Source organism: Myotis daubentonii, chromosome 10 (assembly GCF_963259705.1).
Source record: "Myotis daubentonii chromosome 10, mMyoDau2.1, whole genome shotgun sequence".
Lineage (NCBI taxonomy): Eukaryota > Metazoa > Chordata > Mammalia > Chiroptera > Vespertilionidae > Myotis > Myotis daubentonii.
In genome coordinates, this window is record NC_081849.1 from 28,085,025 (window position 1) to 28,106,596 (window position 21,572).

General features: G+C 40.0%; 2 protein-coding genes across 13 annotated transcripts in view; both read left to right on the top strand.

Moving 5' to 3' along the window:
- Positions 1 to 13,812, top strand: part of CALD1 (caldesmon 1) — a 204,855-nt gene extending 191,043 nt beyond the window's left edge. For all 4 annotated transcript variants that reach the window (XM_059711848.1, XM_059711851.1, XM_059711849.1 and 1 more), the window contains 6 exons: positions 1,399 to 1,442; positions 1,541 to 1,619; positions 3,457 to 3,594; positions 4,073 to 4,168; positions 9,255 to 9,335; positions 11,472 to 13,812. In XM_059711848.1, the coding sequence (XP_059567831.1) occupies positions 1,399 to 1,442; positions 1,541 to 1,619; positions 3,457 to 3,594; positions 4,073 to 4,168; positions 9,255 to 9,335; positions 11,472 to 11,477 (444 nt within the window). In that variant the 3' untranslated portion in view covers positions 11,478 to 13,812. The remainder of the gene's footprint in view (positions 1 to 1,398; positions 1,443 to 1,540; positions 1,620 to 3,456; positions 3,595 to 4,072; positions 4,169 to 9,254; positions 9,336 to 11,471) is intronic.
- A 7,329-nt stretch (positions 13,813 to 21,141) lies between these two features.
- The window catches only part of AGBL3 (AGBL carboxypeptidase 3), an 84,496-nt gene continuing 84,065 nt past the window's right edge, over positions 21,142 to 21,572 (top strand). For 4 of the 9 annotated variants that reach the window (XM_059711845.1, XM_059711846.1, XM_059711844.1 and 1 more), the window contains exon 1: positions 21,152 to 21,554. The gene's annotated coding sequence lies outside the window, so the exon portion shown is untranslated. Of the gene's footprint in view, positions 21,555 to 21,572 lie in introns of all 9 variants that reach the window. The other 5 variants (XM_059711836.1, XM_059711837.1, XM_059711838.1 and 2 more) reach the window with 3 other exon arrangements.

Genomic DNA, 21,572 nt, shown 5'->3' on the forward strand with positions numbered 1-21,572 from the left:
GGTGGATGGATGGGTGGATGGATGGGTGGGTGGGTGGATGGATGGATGGATGGATGGGTGGATGGATGGATGGATGGATAATATTAAAAGTTCCAGTGCATTGTGTGTATTCCAGCTTATTCAACTGGGAACTTTTTCTCTAGAAGTTTATATTAGTTTAAAGTTCTAAGTTTATATTAAAATTTTAAAAAAATGAGATTTAAGATTCTCTACATCCCATAATCTCAGGAACACCTATAGCACTTTCTTGGTCACAACTGTTTGCTAATACTGACAGGTGATGTGTGGCAGAGATTATTTCCAGCCTGGAGTTGGGTATCATAAGGAGTCAACAATATTTGCTGACTATAAAGAACATCTGGATTTAGGTGGTGCCGTTTCAGTAAAATATAATGTTTGATTTAGTAGCTTTAGTTTTAGCAAAAAGAAGTTCCTAGCTTTAAAAAAAAAAAAGAATATATTAAAGGCTAATGAACTGCCCATCTAGTGTATATCCATCACAGTTTCTCTGGGTTTATTTTCTTGTTTCCCATTTGGGCTAATGGGGGCTTTGTGGGAGGCCTCAGCCATCACTGATGAGCTGTGCCCCAGTCTCACTCCACCCCCACCCCATCTTCTACTTTCAGGGCAAATTAAGTTCAGCAATAGGCTTGACGGCTATCAAATCAGGAAACCAGGCTAGGCCCTGAGTGAATAGTTCCCAGTCGCTGGTTATCTTTCTTATTTGACCCTATTACATACCAAATATATGGTCAGAACATTGTGGAAGTTTTTCTTAATCAAAGAGCATGGTATATCTATACTCATAAAAACATGTCCTAAAGGGTAACAGCATGTATTGTTTTTTAAATTGTTGCTAAGAAAGTAGATCTTAAAAGTTCTCATCACAAAAAGAAAAAAAACAATGTTGTCAGGTGATGGATATTAACTAGACTTATTGTGGTGATCGTTTTGCAATATATTCAAATATTAAATCATTATGTTGTACACCTGAAACCTCTAGTAATATAATGTTACATGTCAATTATACCTTAATAAAGAAATAAGTAGAAAAAATTTTAAAGTATGCCAGGAAGCAAAAAAGAAATTATTGCTATGGTCTTGAAATGCAATTATTTTACCACTGATTTAAATTATCTCAAAGGCATTTTTACTCCATTTCTGTCTGGTCTTCAGTTTGCCTCCAGAACTTCATATTTCTCTCCACACTTTCTCTATCCTCTGCCAATCTTCCCTTCATCTCTCAGCTGTCATGATCAAACACCTTATATGCATTTTTTTCTCTGGCACAGCACCCTAATTAAGACTCTTTGACACTCTTTGGTGCTTCCTTCACCAGGGTCAGGGACACTGTTTATGAGCTGAAAATATTAACTGTTGTTGTTTTTTCATTCCTAGATAGAAGAGCGAGCAGAATTTTTGAATAAGTCTGTGCAGAAAAGGTAAATATGGTTGATTGTTCACTGGAGAATCACCAGCTATCATATGTATGGAAAGATTTTCTCTCATATCTTTATGTGTGTGTTTATTTACTTACCAGTGGTGTCAAATCAACTCATCAAGCGGCTGTTGTTTCCAAGATTGACAGCAGACTGGAGCAATACACCAGTGCCATTGAGGTGAGTGATGTCCGCAGGGTTATGCCCAAACAGAAATCAGCTCTGATTGTGTAAATGATCATAGAAATGTGTAGGACAATAAGCAAGCCTAATAACCACATTAGTGTTAGAACATTAATAATGCTTTATTATACTTGAAACTAGTTAGAGAAAAAAAAAAAAGAAACTAGTTAGAGAGAAGAACAGTAAAAAGGTAAATTATAGAAGGGTTTTAAATAAATTATTGTTTACTACCGTCAGCCTGAGTATTCTTTAATGGAGGTGTTATTCTTTTAAGGAATAGGCTTATTGATATTCAACTATGTTATTTATATGTTGGTATGTGTATCTTCTAATATTAATTCCTTATAAAATATGTTCCTATATGTAGTTAAACAGGTCCCATGTAACCTTGGTTAATCCTTATTTCTCTATAAAAACCTTTATGTTCAAACAGTAATAGTGATAGTATGAGTTAATATAAAGACGATTGCCAGCTAGAGTTTAATCACCATGAATTTCAAATTGATTATTTTATGCTTATAGGATCATAGTTATATGCTTCTGTCTATTCCAACTTTTTCCCACAAAGTTGACCCAGGGGTTCTACCACATTTAGAAATAATGTATATTTCCAAGTACCAAAGCTCTAAGAAAGTAGGCTACCATTCATCAATGTGTGATCCTAGTTTTTTCTCCTTTGTGTAGACTTTAGGCACTGATTTTAGCCAGCTTCTATGTCAGAACATCTGCTCTGAAGGAATTGGATAAGCTTGATTTGATTTCCTCCTCTCCTTTATACTGCAGAGTGGACATAAATATAAAATAATTCACAATCAGATAAATTATGAGGGAATAAAAATGAGATCTGAATGATTTATCAAACGAATAACCAAGTCCTAATACTCAAGAGGTGATTTTCACAGGATTAAATGTCCACAAAAATATGAGACAAATTGCAGACAGTTATTTTCTGTGGTTACATTTATTATAGCTCTAAGAGGGTTGATGAAGCCAAGACTGTGGCCTCAGCCTTTACATGGTCCAGTGATGGTGCCACTCACCATGGCTGACCACCTTGACCACACAGGCCACCGGTTACAAAGCAGGACCAGGCAGGAATTCTGGGCATGCTAATCGCTACTGCAGAATAGTATCTCAAATGCACACTTTCCTTCCTTACATCCATTCTTTCCTCCTCCCAGTATATTCTCCATGCAGTGGCCTCTCACTCTTTCAATCCTTTATCGAGTCCCTGTCTCCAGTCCTTTGCATATGCTGTTCTCTCTGCATGGAATGGTGTGTGTGCCTCCTTTTACCTAGCCACTTCCACATCTTCCATCAATCTGGGTTTAAGTGTCACTTCCTCAGAGCAGCCTTCTTTGCTGCCTATTATATTATTATTATTCCCCTATTGTGTGCTCTCTTGGCATGCTTTGTGACACTACATTTATCTTTCATAACACACCGAAATGTGAAATAAATACTTATGTCATCAATTGCTGTCTTCCTATCCACTGCAGCTTACAGAGAAGACTGTCTGTTTTGGGTACCACTATATAACACCAGCGCCTAGGCACTGAGGTACCTGTTGAAGAAATGAAGTAGAATATCACTTACACAATAAATAGCATCCCAATAAAAAAGCATATTTCATTTTTGAAAGACCCTCTGATCTAGATCTCAGGGTGGATTTTTTGGTACAAATGTCCTTAGAATGCAGTTTTACAACAGAAATGACTGTCCTTTTTTGGTGAAGGCATTTAGACAATGACTCTTTTAAATGATACTGTCGAGGAAGAGAGTACTTGACAAGAACAAACTTAGCACAATCCTAAAGATAATTCACACACTTCAGGGGACGAAAGCTGCGAAACCCACGAAGCCAGCAGCCTCGGATCTTCCTGTGCCTGCTGAGGGCGTCCGCAATATCAAGAGCATGTGGGAGAAAGGGAACGTGTTTTCATCCCCCACCGCGGCGGGCACACCGAACAAGGTGAGCTCCGGAGTTCCGTCTTTTAATTTTGGAGGGTGGGTTCCTTTTCCTTTTCTTTTTTCTTTTTAGCAAACCACGTTAGCTCATTATAAAAGCAGCGGAGAAGGTGTAAGTCTTCCTTTCTTTTGCAACGACCATAAAAGCAAGCGCACAGATGCTAGACACTGTGTACTCCTAGCTCTGGCCACTTTCCTAAATTGAGTTCTTGAAATTAATCATCAACCTTGGGGTTGGGGTGGGGTGGGGTGGGTTGGGGTGAGGTGCGGGGGCAAGCAAACCAGATAACATTCTTTAAATATCAACTTTAAGGTTCATTTTACTCAAAATATTGATTATAACGAGCCATCATTATAATCAATGTCATATATAATGGTGACATGAAATAACAAGCAATAGTATTATCTGAGGTTTCTTTGAAGATTTCTTTCCAGGTAAAGTTTGTCTTTGTCTTTAATATTGGATGGTTGACTCCTTGCAGGAAACTGCTGGCTTGAAGGTGGGGGTTTCCAGCCGCATCAATGAATGGCTAACTAAAACCCCAGATGGGAACAGATCACCTGCTCCCAAACCTTCAGTAAGTAGCTCCGGGTTTTCTGGATTTCCTTGATCTCTCAGCTCCCAGCAGCAGGAGAAATCGGGCTGTTGGTCTGTGTGCCTGAGAAAGGCAGTGCTCCTGTCCTCTGCTGTCCGTGCTGAGTAACAAACAAGGAGGGGGTTCAGATTTAGAGAAAACAGCCCCAAGCAGCTGCCCCACAATCGCCCACAGGCTGTAATTAACCAGAATGCTGAGGCCGCTCAAATTTACACTCTTTCCTGGTCTGTGTGTTTAGCTCCGATTCTATAAATTACAGCTGGGAATTTGGAAATGAAAATGTCAAATTATCTTGGCCACTTCTCTGTGGAAAGCACCCCTAAACTTATTCCCCAGAGGAAGTGTATGTTGGCTATTTTGAACCCATGAGTTTCTAATTTGCCTAATTTATGTAACTTAATACAAGAAAATACCATTTTTAGGTAGTTGTTGAAGTAATTGCCATAATTTTTTTTTTTTGTCAACACCTCCAAAGAAAAGCCATTTTGAAAAACACAGTAAAACTGGGAACTATCAGAGCTTGTTATTTGTGGAAATCTAAATTTTACTTATTTATTAAGTGTGACTATTTTACTATAAAAATATTCTTTTAACCTTTTCATTGAATGTATACGATAATTGCCTTGCATTTATCATTATGATAAAGAGCCTTATTAAGCTCCTAATTGGTGAGCTTTCTCTATTAAGTTGGCTTTAATATATGCCTCGGTGTCCAAAGGAGCAGAGACTCAACTGTCCTAACTATCCCATCGCAGAGGTAGAGTAACGCTTTCCAAATCCTAGACCTCTGTGCCATGAGCACACTCACATACGACACAGCCATTTCATTGTATCCAGTGGCTCCATATTTAAGCTCCAAAGTCACTAGAGGTTATCAATTCCAATTTAAGAAGAAAAAAATGGAAATATTGTCTACACTTCTTGAGTGCAACCCCTTATAGTCACCTAATTAATAGTCAGGATTTTTTGCATAAGGGCTCACATGAGGTATAAAACTAATGTAAACCCAATTTACAATGAGAAAGTCCTTATATATTGAAAAATATATATTTTCCCCTCTCCCGGTAAATAGAGGGGAGGGAAGCTATAGAAGGAGAGAGTCGAGGGGGGAGGGGTCACACCCGCAAGGTGTTTGCTCTTTATTGCCCCGAACCCAAGGTGACATATAGAGTAGGAGTTATTTTTTATGGAAATTTATGTAAATTTTGTGGCCCCAGACCAGTGATTATTAACCTTTTTTAATTATGGGGCCTTTTGAAAACCTATGAATCAGAGGGCCTTCTCCCCTAATACATGTATATCACTCGAGTTCCGGAAGTTCATGGACCCACTGAAGAACTCTCAAAATAGCAACGAGAAAGAGAGGAAGGTGTGTCTTCCTCGTTGATGAATTTGGCACATTGCTAGAGAACCTGGTCACTTTTTTGTGTTTATTTTATTTGTGACATATTTCATTTCTGTACCGGATTTTACCAAGCCTATCACCATCTATGTCATCCTAATGGGAGAGTTAAAAAAAATTCAATTCAGTTATAATGTCAAGGCTTCCACAAAAAGCCCCATTCCCTGGTAACTGATAGTGTTACAGAAGACTGGAGAACAAAAACAAGCAACACTTAGAGAAAGGGGAGTTACATTTTAATTATGCGCAGGCCCAGAGAAAAATGTGTCTTTCAAATTCTGGGCCCCCCAACATGGAGGAAACTCTCTCTATTTATATTTTTTCCAGTCCTTTGTCTCCCAAATTTGGAATGAGACTTCCGGGACTCCTGAGAAAAAAGGCCTGTGTGCTAGGAAGGGGCCATGAGACCGTATCTCAAGGCCTGGCCTAGAGCCAGCACTGACAGCTCTGTCTGGGTCACAGTTTACGGCCTCTCTGGAATGGGAGTCGTCTTATTTTCCCTATTATTTAAGCAGGCAAGTGTTTACAGAAGCCAAAATAGCAGGGTTAAAATTTCAAACAGCAGTTTTTATATAAGATGGTTGCTTCAATAGCATCATAAAAACGACAGGACAAAAAGTTGTGACAGGGAAATTACAAAAGCATTGCCTGCTTTACCTACTAGTTAGTGAGTTGCTAGACCCTCTCCGAGAGGACAGAAGGCAAAGGAAAGAAGAGTGGCGATTCACACAGCTTGTAGTAATCTCTTTTCCTATGACCCCCTGGATTTTGCAGACGAGGGCAACCTCCTGAGTGAAAGCCAGATTGGAAGAGAGCAGTAGGTAGTTGCTGTTGTACATGAAAAGCCAGTGTGAGTAGACTTAACCAGCAACGTTCAGCTTGGTGCACAGTTCATGGGTGACAGAGCCAGCTCTTGTCAAGATCTGAATAGCAGCATGGCAGTCTCTCTGGGAAAGATGTGACCTGGACCCAGGAAGGCAGGACGGTAACTCACAGACACTATGGATCCAGCAGAAAAAGATGACATTTCCGAGCTACAGAAAGGCCTAGAAGGGTCCTACAGATGCATAAAACTTGGCTGGCCAAAGGTTAAGTCCAGCAATGCAGCTTTAAAAGCCAGGTCAAATAAAGAAATTAATTAATTAAATTAAAAGGCAGGTCCAAAAATAAATAAATAAATAAATAAATAAATAAATAAATAGGCAGGTCAAGCGAAGATCTTGCCTGGGTCTTATCAGGGGCCTCACAGGAGTGGCCTGAAGCTAAGATTTGTGTAGTTTGACCCACACCATTGTGCTTTATTTTCCTTTAAAAATTGTAATTTGAACACATTTTTGAAGTGTGGAAGCATGTACGCCAGAATTTGTTGATTCCCTCTTTTCCTTATTTGTTTACAACAAGCCTTTTCAGGCTTTTGAGTTTCCAGCCTGGCCCTTCATGGCAGGCCTCTGAGTTTGACACCTTTGGGTCCCCAGCCATACTGACTCTGAGCTCTGAGCCCAGGATGAGAGTTACCTCAAGACAACAGCAACAGTAGGCCCCCGAAGGTGCCATCTGAGTCTGGGCCCGAGGGGATTTATTCCCTGTCCCTTGCTTATATTCCTTGGTGTACGTGGCTGGAGAGGAAAGCCTGGGCTTGTGTTTGCAGATGTGTGGCATGTGGCCATTGAAGAAAACAGAGGGAGATTCTTTCACCGAAATGGTCCTCACCCAGTGAAACCGCAAGAGGAAGGAAATTAGTGTTTCCTTTGAGATGAGTGTTTAGTTCCAAAACTCATTGGACAGAACAACCATCCTTTACCAAGCTGTATAATTTCCAAACATGCTAGGAAGTAAACGTGCTCAAAATAGTTTGTCAAACCAATATTATTTGGAAGGGGTCCCTGAAAATTAACTTATTTAAAAACAAACATTGATCCACATCTGATCCCTCCCTGAGACATCGCTTTGCTATTTGTGAGCAGAATTTACGGGATTTCGGTGTAATTTTGTAACCAGAATTCAATTCTGAGTATGCCTGTTCTAGCTGGTTTGTCTGTTCTTTGTTGTCTAAACTACATGTTACATGCAGCTGAATTAAAATGCTAATTTGTCTTTCTTTTTGTTTAAAAAACAACAACCATGTCTTTCTCAGCTGAATTCTCTTCTTCATTCTTTGATCTCTGGGTGGCTGGAAACCTGCCTCTCCTGCCTTCATTTCTCCCTCTTCTCCCGGACTGGGTCTTTGTCTAAAATGTAGTCTGGTCAGGTAATTGCATTTCTATTTCCTCTTTGATTTAAAACGCCAACTCACCACTTGGATGTTCATATTTTCTTAAAATAGGCTCTTTAATTGATCTCAAAAGATTCATAGGGAAGATTGAAGGGAACTACAGTCCGTTTTCTTCTGTAGAACATTCATGTGAAAGAAAAATATTTGTCTTCTATGAATCAAATAAATAAAGTAATAATAGCCACTTTCCAGAGCTTCCATCAGCATGTGCCTAATTATAGTTTCCAAAACTTTAAAACAGTCTTCCAGACAATTTGGCAGCTTCTCCCTACATTGGCAAAAGTAGTGGAACCCTTCAAAAACAACCTGATTTGTTGCTCACTGGTTCCAAGTTAAATAGGTGTAGTTCTCTAATAGGATATCAGGAATTCGTGCCACAGTGGAACTCCAGAAACTCAGTAGGATTAAGGCAAATCTGAAATGCCAAAAAAAAAAAAAATTAAAATTAAAAATCTGAAATGCTTTACATGGTACCATTTAACCAGTGCACTTTCAGTGTTGAGCCCTCCCTACTATCTGTCAAAGCATGCCCATTTAGACTGGTGTCCATGGATAAATGCAATTGCTGTTCGCTTTGCCTTCCTAACGAGAAAAGGATGTGCCAAAATAAACGTGACTATTTCAGTTAAAACACATTTATATTCTACAAACTACCTTTTGCCAAGCACATGCTGGAAGAAAAGTAAATGGAAACAGAAATGTGACTCCTTGTCCAAACCAAATTAATTTCGAGGTAGCAAATAAAGAATCAAAGCTATATAACTGTTCTCTCCCCGAGATTTCCACATGTTCTCACAGATGTTATTAAGTGTCAGTTTCTCTTACGGGTGCAGTTTGTGGTCAGTGTTTACGCTGATGGGGCTAGGTTCTACCGATGCACTTCTGAGTTATCCACTCACTACGCAGGAAACACAAAATGACTTCAGCCTGAGGGAAGTGCCATTAGAAGTTTGATGCAGATTTCCTACTGCACAGAGGTGTGGGGAGGAGGGGTGGGCGCCCCTAACCACCACGTTGTTCAAGAGTCAATTGTATTTAAAACCAACCTATACTGTATTCACTTCTAAGAGCACAGAAAGTTAAAAATAGGCTATATTATTTTAAATATGCTTCTGTTCCAATTTGACTGTTCCATAAGCAATAAGTCCTTGATGAAGAACAGGCCCTAAAGGCTGGATAGTTCCAGCCCATTCTCATGTCATAACCTGGTCCAGGTCTATTATAAAAACAATGGCTCATGGTCCTTTCAATGCCATCCATTTCTGATCGCTAGGGTAAAGTGTATTAACAAGAAATCGATTCAAACCAACAAACACAGATGTGATGACTTATTTAGACCTGGCAGAAAATCTATAGGGCCACGTATTAATTTTATTCTGCTTTCTCTTCATTAGGATTTGAGGCCAGGAGATGTATCTGGCAAGCGGAACCTCTGGGAAAAGCAATCCGTGGATAAGGTCACAACCCCTGCCAAGGTAATGTCAGTCTAAATGTTTCTATAGTCCCCTTTTGGAGAAGAGAATGTCAGCTGCCCATTGTCCATCGTCATAGGTATAATGTCCATCATCATAGGTAACATTCCCCTGGGCCAGGGTTCCGGGACATGGAGTAAAGATATGATCTGGAATGGTAGGACCCAGAGACCGCCACTCACATATGACACAGCAGGAATGGTGGCTCTCCCTGGAATTGTGCAGCATGGTGGCACAAAGTGGGAGGGGGTCAGGGTGAGTCTTCACAGGCTCTGCCCCCTCCTTGATCTAGCCCACAAACTCTTCCTACAGTAATCCTATATAATAAAAGGGTAATATGCAAATTTTCCCTAACAGCAGAAAGACTGGGAATGACTGGTCACTATGACACACACTGACCACCAGGGGGCAGACGCTCAATGCAGGAGCTGCCCTCTGGTGGTCAGTGAGCTCCCACAGGGGGAGCTCTGCTCAGCCACAAGCCAGGCTGAAGGCTGCCAGCACAGCGGTGGTGGCGGGAGCCTCTCCCGCCTCCTCAGCAGCGCTAAGGATGTCCGACTGCAGCTTAGGCCTGCTCCCCGCTGGCAAGTGGACATCTCCCGAGGGCTCCTGGGCTGCCAGAGGGATGTCTGATTGCCAGCTTAGGCCCAATCCCCCAGGGAGCGGGCCTAAGCCAGCAGGTGGACATCCCTTTAGGGGTCCCAGACTGCGCGAGAGGGTACAGGCCGGGCTGAGGGCCCCCCCAAGTGCACAAATTTTTGTGCCCCGGGCCTCTAGTAATTCTATAACCACCAGGCCCACAGCTGAGGTTATGAGGTAGCAGAGTAGGTAGCTCCTTTGTTCCAAAATGTCAGACTCACTACACGCCATGTAGTGATTCATGTGAAATGAAAACACACACAACACATTTGAGCATGCAGATTCACAATACCACACTCGACCATCGGTGTCCTCAGGTTCCGCATCCGCGGATTTTCAACCAACCACAGATTCAACCAACCCGGGTCAAACATATTTGAAAAAAACTACATTGTTGCTAATGTGTACTATGCAGTTAGGCCTACGATGGTCGCTTCTGTATTGAACATGTACAGACTTTTTTCTTATCATTATACCCTGAATAATACAGTATAACAGCTATTTATATAGCATTTACATTGTACTGGTTATCATAAGTAATCGAGAGATGATTGAAAGTATACGGCTCATACGCAAATAATATGTCATTTTCTATAAAACACTTGAGTGCCCACAGATTTTGGTGTCCACGGAGGCCTGGAACCAATCCCTCTAGGATACTGAGGGACAACTGTATATTTGATATTTGTGAACACCTCAGCAAGGATTTTTAGCAGCTAGCTGGGGAAAAGAAATGATATACAAATGTCAGATAAGTTTCAAGAGTAGGGATAGAAGTACAGGGGGGAGGAAATAAAGAACAGAAAAAAAACTAAAGGTAAGCATGGTCCACTTCAGCCTCCTGCCTTGTCGTGGCCAAGACTGTCATTCCATCATGTGTGCCTGTTCTGGATGCACACTATAGATTCCTGGCCCTTAGGGTGGTGTTAAAAATAAAACTGCCGCCCTAACTGGTTTGGCTCAGTGGATAGAGCGTCGGACTGCGGACTCAAGGGTCCCAGGTTCGATTCCAGTCAAGGGCATGTACCTTGGTTGCGGGCATATCCCCAGTAGGGGGATGTGCAGGAGGCAGCTGACCAATGTTTCTCTCTCGTTGATGTTTCTAACTCTCTATCCCTCTCCCTTCCTCTCTGTAAAAAATCAATAAAATATATTTTAAAAAAAAAAAAAACTGCCTCCGAATGCCCTGAGCAAGGCTAAAGATCAAGATAGAGAAAAGGTAATACAAAGAAGAAAGTGGGGAAGGAAGGGAAAAAGGAAAAACAGAAGGGAAGGGAAAGGGAGGTAAGAGGGGAAGGGAGGGGAGGGGAGGGAGAAAAAAAAAAAATCAACAGGAGAAAGACCAAGAGGAGCATATTTGAATAGAATGCCAACAATAATCCTCCCTTTCATAAATATTTATTCCTGCCATATTATAATTCTTTTTTTCTTTTTCTTCTGACATAAACATCTGGCTGAAACACTGTGGCCTGCCGATTTAAAGCTCTCTTCTCTTAACAGGTGTGAGACAGTTCAAGAAAGAAGCCAGAGTAGCCACTCAAGATGCTGGACCAGCTCAGCCGAAGAGGGCTATGTGCTCTGTTCTATATTTATGTTGATTTACTAAATTGGGTTAATTTCCTTTTGTTTTATTTTTCATTATCCCAGTAAGCCCATGTATATTATCACTATATTTAATAATCACAGTCTAGAGAAGTTCATGGTAAAAGTACTGCCTTTGCACAGGAGCCTGTTTCTAAAGAAACCCATGCTGTGAAATAGAGACTTTCTACTGATCATCCTGACTCTGAACGGCGACACCAACCACATCGGAAGTCGAGCAGGAGGAGGTTCAAGCTGAAAATTTGCCTGAGGAATGTGTGCAGTGTCCAGAAAAACAAACCATAGTGGGGTTTGGGGGGTTTTTTTTGTTTTTTGTTTTACATACAGAAGTCATGTTGTTTCTGCACTTTAGAATAAAGCATGGAAGAAATGATCTCAGTAGGCAATTGTAACACTTTCTGAAAGTAACGCATTTCAGATTTGAGATTCTGCAATGATGATTGTCTTTTTTAAAAAACATACTGTTAAGGTATTACTTTTTTCATGCTGATGATTATCTAAATTGGATGATGATGTTAGAAGACAGTGGTACTGATTTCTTTAGGTTGGTTGCTTTGTGGATTTCTTTGGTAGTGATAGTGAACCACATTTTAGATGACCTGATCATGTATGTATGTGCATACACGTATACAAACACACTAATGGTAGAAAGCTTCTTTTATGTGCTAGACTATTATATTTAGCAGTATGTCCTTGTAACTAGCCAATATCACAGCTTTTCAAAAATTAAAAATCACATTATATTAATATTCATATTTGCCAATAGAGACATGGCAGAATAGGTATCAATATATCTTCAATGCCCAATAGATAAACTGTAAGAAAAAAAAGAGAGATTCGAAATGTCAAAATGAATTGACATTTTCTATAAAGCATAGTATTTAGCTTATACTGAAGAGCAATCTTGAAGTCCAATGTGAATTTTACTACCATCTGGATCAAACTCAAAGCTTGCTGAGAACTTTATTTTGTTAGCAATCAACTTCACAATCGGTTGGCCTCGAGGATTTCTAAGATCTCTTCTTTGTCTAAAATTTAAAGACGAGGATTTTAGTGACAAGATTGTCCAGATTGAAATTCCACATGTGGGTATGCAAAGATCAGCTTTGGCTAATGTCTGGAAGCAGAGAAGAGAAGTAGCAAATTCCAATATTTAAGAGTCATGATAGTCCTTCATCTTTATTATACGAAGCCATTTTTTAAATTAAAAGTTTCTACTTTTATTAGTCATTGGTACTTGTCATGAGTTGATAATGTATTGAACTTTCAAAAAATATATGTAACTTTTAGTAGTTTTACTATTTTCCCCAAGAGTCTTTATCAAATCATCCTTTTTATACACGTAATCTAGACATCAGATCTTACTTTAGCTTATAAGTGTTCATCTATTCTTCACAATAGATGATAAAAGAGTACTCCTCTGTCTTGGCAATATGTTTTAGCATAGAGATATATAGGATAGTTCTATAAACTTATACCTCATTTGACTTAACCAAAAGTGTCCTACTCTCAATTTCTACCACAATGAGGGAGCCTCACAAATGACTATTTTCTAACCTACAGTATTTCCCTGGAGGAGCCAGCCAGGCCAGGGCAGGGCTGACATGAGCAGTGACGACTGCCTTGCAGAGTCTGTTTTTCTCAAAAATCAGTAAAGAGTAGCTGAATTCTCTAGCTTTTAGCACACCTGGGCCAAAGGAAGGAAAACCACCAAGATCACACACGTCCTCCACCCGTGACAGAATAGATATGAGTCTATGATAAGATAACCTAGAACCCACGTGTAGTGCCTCATTTAGCATCGACTCCCATCACTGGAGTGAAATGGATCGAAGTTTGAATTAAGGCCCATGGCGATATAACATTGCTTTGTTGTACTTTTGAACAAGAGCTTCTCCTGATCACTAGTATATATATTTGTTTCTAGAAAGTCTAAAGTTGAGAAGAGAATATATCGATCCTGACTTTTATTCCGATATTTGGATGGAATAAGTTTTAGGGTAGAATTTTGTTCAGTTTGGATTTAATCTTTTGAAAAAAATAAATTCCATTGTTTACTTGTCTGATTACAATTCTCTGTGTTATCTTTAAGAGGTAAAACTGCAAGGTGACTAGCATGTTCTGTGAATCTGCCATTCCTAAAAATTTTATAAACACTTGATGTTTTTCACTGATAACTGATCGCTGCAATAAGTATATATTGTGAAAATGCATCCACAATAAATGGAATTCCTCCAAATGCCATTGCCTCACTTGTTTTTTTTATGTGCTATATTGGTTATAGGAGTTATATTGGTTGTAATAAAGATGACCGCAGAGCAACATGTATTCTTCAGGTTGAACCTTGGTTTCACCCTTTAAAGAAGAAAAGCCATTTCATATTTTGTAAAAACTCATTATGGGCATTTTTCTAACAACTCACCAAATATGTATGGAAAAGGTTGAAAAGAGAGATTTTAAAAATTCTTCTTTAAAAGAAATTATCAAATGTTCCTCCATCTTCCTTGTCAATTCCAGTATTGTCACACACCACCTTTTTTGCTCTGAAGATAGCAGTACTGTTTCCCCAAAAGCAGTATCTTTTAGAGTAGAAATACCTTTTAAATACATACCCTTTGTTTGCAGAATATTACTATTAGCAAGGCAATGGCAATTACACTTAAATCCAAAGGTGTTTCTACCTAGTAATTTTGCATATTTATATAGCACTACTTGGTCTGAAATCTGAGGCTTTTCTCATAAAGGTTTTAAATGGTGAGTCCAGAGCTCCTGAGCAGTCCCTAAATCCTGTCCATTAAAGTGACAGAATTAACTAAGTTACTGTAACTTAAAAAATATTTAGCACTTTTTTACTTCTATGTCCTAACAACCCAGGTGATGGAAATAAGTTTAGACAATAAGATAGTTGTCATCAAAGTTCATTCACAAAATTAAGCAATGCAAAGAATACAATCTGTAATACTAATACCAAGATGATGGAAATAGATGGATTAAAATTAATTTTACAATGTGCATATTCAGAGTATAATACAGTCTCTTGTGTGATGTAGAAACAGGTGTATTGGAGGCTTTTTCATATCTTTGCTTGCATGGAGGAATGGATAGGAAAAAAAAGATCTCATGACCCTAAATATGTATTCTTCCACAAAAGAAAGATGACTGAATCAGATCTTAATTTGAATGATGTGTCTATTTGTGTCAAGCTTCTTATTCATGTCCAAACATTCTATATTCTTACTGATTTTTTTTGTTCCTTTGGTCTATTACTGAGAAAAAAATATAAAAATATCCCATTATGATTATGGATTTACCTATTTCTCCTTATAATTTTGTTAATATTGTTTTCCATATTTTAAGATCATGTTTTAGGTACATATACAAATCTAGGATTATTATACATATATTCCTAGTGAATAAAATATTTTATCCTTGTGAAATGAAGTTATGGTTAGCAAAGATTTCTGCCTCTTTATATTTTCTATTCTTAATATTGCTACAGTGGCTTTCTTTTGGTTAGCACTTGCACATATAACTTTTCCACCCCTTTACTTTCAACCATTGAATATCCTTTAGTTTCAGGTGTATGTCTTTGAAAATTATATGGTTTGAGTTTGGGTTTTAATCCAGTCTGATCATCTTTGAGCTTTAACTGGAGTATTTAGCCCTTTTATATTTAATGTAATTACTGATATTTTTACATTTAAATAGCATCCTAGTTATGTGCCATCTGTTGCTTTCTCTCTCTTGCCCTTGTGCCTGGATTTCTTCTGCTTCGAAGCGTGTGCTGATCTACAAGAGTCAGCTGAAACTGGGCTAGACTTTTGGCAACCCGATGGGGCTAGAGAGCAAAAGAATCATCATCTGTCAAGCATGAGGGTTTGTTAAACTAATTCCAGATTATGAGTTTCCAAAGAGCTGCTCCTGAATGTAAGGATGAGCTTGAAGGAATCTGGTCTTCATAAAGATTGCTGCCTGCCTTCACTCTGGGGAACAATTACAGTACTCTAGTGGGGAGGTAAATTATACATAACAGACATAAAAAGTTACAGAATATTGAGTAACAATTCAAGAATTTAAGAGATAAAATATCACAAGGTTAGTACATAATTTTCAAAGAATTATGTAATACATAATTCAGTGTTTAGAGGAAGGAGAGAATACTTTAACCTGGGATAATCAGATAAAAAAAAGTAGTTGCCTTAATTCTTTTGTGCCCTCAGATGTATATCCAGTGCTCTACACACAGAGGTGTTTGTTAAGTGCTAAGATGATGTTTTCCAAAGCACCTCAATTTATAAACTGCTAGATGTACTGCTATCAATTTTTATACTGTTCTTAGAGATCTGAGGGTTAATTTGTTTTACGACATTTTTATTCCCAGATTTATAATTCTTGTATCCACTCAGCCCTGCATCTCAGCTCCATAAAGAATGTTGGCCTCTCACTTTAATACAGATTTCATAGCAGAGTTTTGCCAAAGCATGCTCTTAGTGATGTCAGCTTTTGTTATCTTGAAGTTTTTCCCCAAAAAAGTTTCATTAAATTGGGTTTTAGAAGTCCCAACTGATCATTTCTACCAAGATAAAACAAACAAACAAACAAAAAAAATACCTTTATACAATAATCTCTTACTGAAGGTACTAATATAAAAATTATGTAAAAGGGCTACAATCATATAGAGCACAAGATTAGTTCCTTAGCTGGTTTTCAACCTGATCAATGGTGGCACCATAGTTATGCAGGGATCAGTGCAGCAAAGGTAAGTAGGTGCCCACGTACTAGAGGGTGTCATTGTCATCAATTTGGAGGTCAGCTAGTCAAATGGTAATGACAGCTAACATTAATTGGGTCCTTACAAAGTCCCAGGCGTATGTTATTCACTCATGCAATCCTTACATGATAGATACTACTGTGTTATTCCCACTTTACATGTAAATAAGTGGAAGCACCAAGAAGTTAAAAAGGTTGCTCAAGGTTATATAGCTACTAGAGGCCTGGTGCATAAAATATGTGCACTTGGGGGGTTCCCTCAGCCTGGCCTGCACCCTCTCACAGTCCTGGAGCCCTCGGGGGATGTCCAATTGACGGCTTAGGCCTGCTGCCCGGGAGCGGGCCTAAGCCGACAGTGGGACATCCTTAGTGCTGCCGTAAAGGCGGGAGAGGCTCCTGCCACTGCCGCTAGGGCAGTCATTCTGCCATTCAGTCAATTTGCATATTAGCCTTTTATTATATAGAATTAAGTGGCAGAATATTTGACCCCAAGTAATTGGTTCCTGAGCCCACACTCCTAACCTCTGGTCCCCACAATCTCTCACAAGAGATTGTTATTGTGTAGGAGCATACCTAGAAGAGAGCCCCTTGTTGGGCAGGTTGGAGCCAACACTCTCCTCATGAAGCCCACAGACACGGAGCAAGAACAGCACTTGAGACCAATACTGTAGACTTCAACTCGGCCCTTTTCCTCTCCAGCCCCTGCTCATCCGAAGACACCAGGAACTGGTACCCACAAAAAAGAGGAGATGGGTGTAAATAGCAAAACACCAGTTCCCTCCCACTTCCCAAACCACCAGAGCTGGGGACAGATCTAGGTTGCCTGAGGGGTGAGGAGGAAGAGGGAGGTTGATTGACTTTGAAATTGAAGTTTAAAATGTACTTAATACCAAATCACTGAATGAAATCTTAAGTGCCAAAATGAAACTTTTAGTAGCTGAAAAGTTATGGAATCTTACCATGTCCTCTGTAAAAAAAAAAAAAAAGGGGGGGGGGGATGGGGGGGACTTCACCATTGCAGTTCTGGGGCAGTTACTGGGGGAGGAGGGAGAGACCATGTTTTTTGTCATGGGACTTCGCACTGACCCTGGGAACTATACCTTCTCCTTTGAGGTGATTTATTCCACCCATTTTTTTGTAGAGTAGGCAGGGGGCATTGTTACTATCCCATTTCCAAGTGTTTAGGAGAATGATGCCTCCCTGTGGTCCCCAAATTTAGACATATTCTACAAACTAGTTCTACCAATGATAGAGGGATAAGGAAAGACTTCACTGTCAGGATGAGCCTTGAACTGAGTCTTGGTTAGTTGACTAGCTGGGACAGATTTCTCAATTTGAGCTTGGAAACATTGAGGTTTGGCCTTATACTAGGTCATCCTAGACCCAGATAGTCTGAGGAAGGCCAAAATGGGTAATAGATGGGGGACCCCAGGGTTCCCAGGACCTAGTACATGATGGCGAACCTATGACACGCGTGTCAGAGGTGACACACGAACTCATTTTTTGGTTGATTTTTCTTTGTTAAATGGCATTTAAATGTATAAAATAAATATCAAAAATATAAGTCTTTGTTTTACTGTGGTTGCCAATATCAAAAAATTTCTATATGTGACACTGCACCAGAGTTAAGTTAGGGTTTTTCAAAATGCTGACACGCCAAGCTCAAAAGGTTCGCCATCACTGTCCTAGTATGTCTTCCTCAACCAAAATGGGACCAGACCTGTACAGCCACATAACCACTAACATCTGTGATGTCATAAATAACTCTGTCCTAGTCACTTCACATTCTCATTTAAGTCTCTGCTCAATTAATTCAAAATAATATAATTACATAAAATATAGTCCTAACTCAACTTACATTTGGCCATGTTGCCAAAGTGAAGTTTCCTCCTGATTCCCACACTAATAATTGTGCCTTTTGGAGTCTTGTTTTGGATTTTCTTTTCCTTCTTTCTTACTCTACTGTTATTATATTTCTTTTATTCTGCAGGCTTGAGTCGATAAATTCACCAAAACTTAGAGGAAACGTTGCTCTAGGGGTGAGTCTGTCCAGTAATCTTCTCTGATAAGATTATGGGGAAGGGAAACAAAAATTTAGACTAACAGAAAGTCCTTGGAAATTCACTCCGGGCCTCACCTCCACTTTAACCTAAATGCAAATAATTCCATCTCTACTATATACTACTATCTGTAATAGGAGAGTAATTTTTTAAAATAAATTTTTATTGATTTCAGAGAGGAAGAGAGAAAACATCCATGATGAGAAAGAATCATTGATCAGCTTCCTCCTGCACGCCCCACACTGGGGATTGAGCCCACAACCCAGGCATGTGTGCTGACCTAGAACTGAACCGTGACCTGGTTCATAGGTGGACGCTCAACCATTGAGCCATGCCGGCCGGCTGGGCAGGAGAGTAAATTTCTTTTTAAATTAAAAAAAAGAAGAAGAAGAAGAAGCAGGTGCTTAAGAAAACCATGTTTAATTTATTTGGGGCAGAAAAAATGTCCTAAAGAAATCTCCCTCCTTAAAATGATACTGCCCTAGCTGGTTTGGCTCAGTGGATAGAGTGTCGGCCTGCAGACTAAAGGGTCTTGAGTTTGATTCCTGTCAGGGACACATGCCCGGTTTTCGGGCTTGATCCCCAGTAGGGGGCGTGGAGGCAGCCGATCAATGATTCTCTCTCATCATTGATGTTTCTATCTCTCTCTCCCTCTCTGAAATCAATAAAAATACATTAAAAAAATAAAATGATACTGACTTTAGTCAAGCTTTGACTAAACAGTACTGCCTGGTATAATTCATAACACTGGTCTTCTCTTAGAGCCTTTGTATTTTCTGCTTCCCCTGTCTCCCTAGGTCTTCCCCTAGACATCCACATGGCTCATGCCTTTACTTGCTTCAGGTGTCTGCTCAAATGTCCCCTGGTCAGAGAAGCTTCTCTGCACACCCCATCAAAAGAACTACTCCTGCACCAAGGCCCACCCACTCAGCTCACTCCCCATGCTCAATTTTTCCCTGCTTTATTTCTCTCCATAGCAGTTATCATCACCTGGGTGTTTGTTTTCAATCGGTTTGTCTGTCTTCTCCTAATAGAATATAACCTCGTGCAATCACCTTACACTGGGAACACTCCCTGACAAGTAGTAGGCATTCAATAAATACTTGTTGAATTAATGTAAGAATTATGATTTTTCAAAGTTTGTTAAATTCCCAAGTATTTTTAGGCACTAAAATATTTTTTCTCTGTAGGATTACTTGAAATATGACCATGTAAGTATTTGGACTAAAAATCATGAGACTTAAGTCCCAGCTCAGCTATTAATTTCTTGTGTAACTTGGTTAGATAATTTCTTGGAGCTTCACCCTTGTACATATGACATCTTATGGCTCACAACCATGACTCTAAAATCAACAGAAAAATAGATTCCATATAAAAATTATCTGTGCATGTCATTTTTAGTAACATGTATGGCATAAAACAAGGTACAATTATAACTGGTAACTATTTTTCAAGAGAGCTTTATCTAATCTATTTCTTTTTCTGGAAGGTCCAAACTTCTAAATTGCTGACCTCAAAAAAATCCATATTATTTTTCAGAAACTTACAAAATCTAAAGATATGGACCATTTCCATGCTTAAGCCAAAGTGCTTCGACCTTTATTCTACTTTCAAACTTGCTATAATCCATTATCTCCATTTCTACAATATTACAAATCTCATGACATATAATACCCCAGGTAGGAACCAAACATCTAAAGACTTTTTTTTCCTAGCCATTCTACTTTGAAAACTGTTCCAAATACATTCAATTATCCACCAGAGCTAAAGATCAGGAGAAAATCAAGTTGGGATATACAGGAATCATGTCTAAGTCTGTAATGGGAAGCTCGTATTTAATTAGATGAGGCAATACATGTGAAGTGATTTGCATAGTGCCCTGCCAGATAATGTGTTCAATATGTTACCTAACGATTTTTATATTTAAAGAATCTCTGAGCTGATAAGAACCTTGAGAGCTCACCCTAGTGTATCTATGACTCCTCTATCAAGTATTTAATGAGAACATTTTTTTCATTTCTGAATCAAATAAAGATCATTAGTCACACAATTGTGCAGAACACAACTCAGTGTGGGGTACAAATAAAGACCAACAAAGCACTAGTCTTGACCAGTAAGCTCTACAACAACGGTTCTCAACCTGTGGGTCGCGACCCCTTTGGGGGTCGAACGACCCTTTCACAGGGATCGCCTAAGACCATCGGAAAACATATATAATTACATATTGTTTTTGTGATTAATCACTGTGCTTTAATTATGTTCAATTTGTAACAATGAAAATGCATCCTGCATATCAGATATTTACATTACGATTCATAACAGTAGCAAAATTACAGTTATGAAGTAGCAATGAAAATAATTTTATGGTTGGGGGTCACCACAACATGAGGAACTTTATTAAAGGGTCTCAGCATTAGGAAGGTTGAGAATCACTGCTCTACAGCCTCCCGGTGGTATAGAACCTAGGAACAAATCACAGTTCCGCCTTCTCCTCTCCTAAATTTCCTGCCAGCCCCACCCCACCATCCGCACTACTTTCCACCCAGAACGGGATTCCCTCTGCCCCTAGTTCCCGTCATCCTTCGGGGTCTCCCGTCCTCTTGGCCCAAATCCCGCCCAGGCTCCTTCTCGGGTCAATACTCGCTAGGTAATTCCCCAGGGCTTTCTGAAGTCTCGCGAGGGTGGTCCCGTTGCCCTGGTAACGAGTGGCCTTGCCTCCGGGTGAAGGGCGTGGTTAGAGCCGCTAAACTGGACCGGGATTACATTGGGCTGTTACCCGCGGGGGCGGGAAGGAGGAGCCGACTGAGGCGGGACAGTGACGCGCGGTTCCGAAGGAAAGGAGATCGGCGGCGCGGCGCCCCCTGCGGGAAGCGAGCACACGTGGACACACGCGCCGGGGGAAATGAGCTCCTACCCACACCGCGGCTTCCAGGCGTGAGCGTGAGAGGGCCTCGTTGACCTCGGGAATTGTGCTTCACCGTCCTTTCCCGAGGAAGTCCGTCGTCGTGCCCGCCCGCAGGCCTGGCTGGCTGGCTGGGCGTGGGGGCGCGGGTGTTGCCTCGTCCGCTTCGGCCGTGGAAGGAACGCGCGCGGAGTGCCCATTAGGCAATCAGCGCGGCTCTCCTGAGGCCCAGGCCTTACCCTGTCGCAGGTGAGCACAATGGTAACT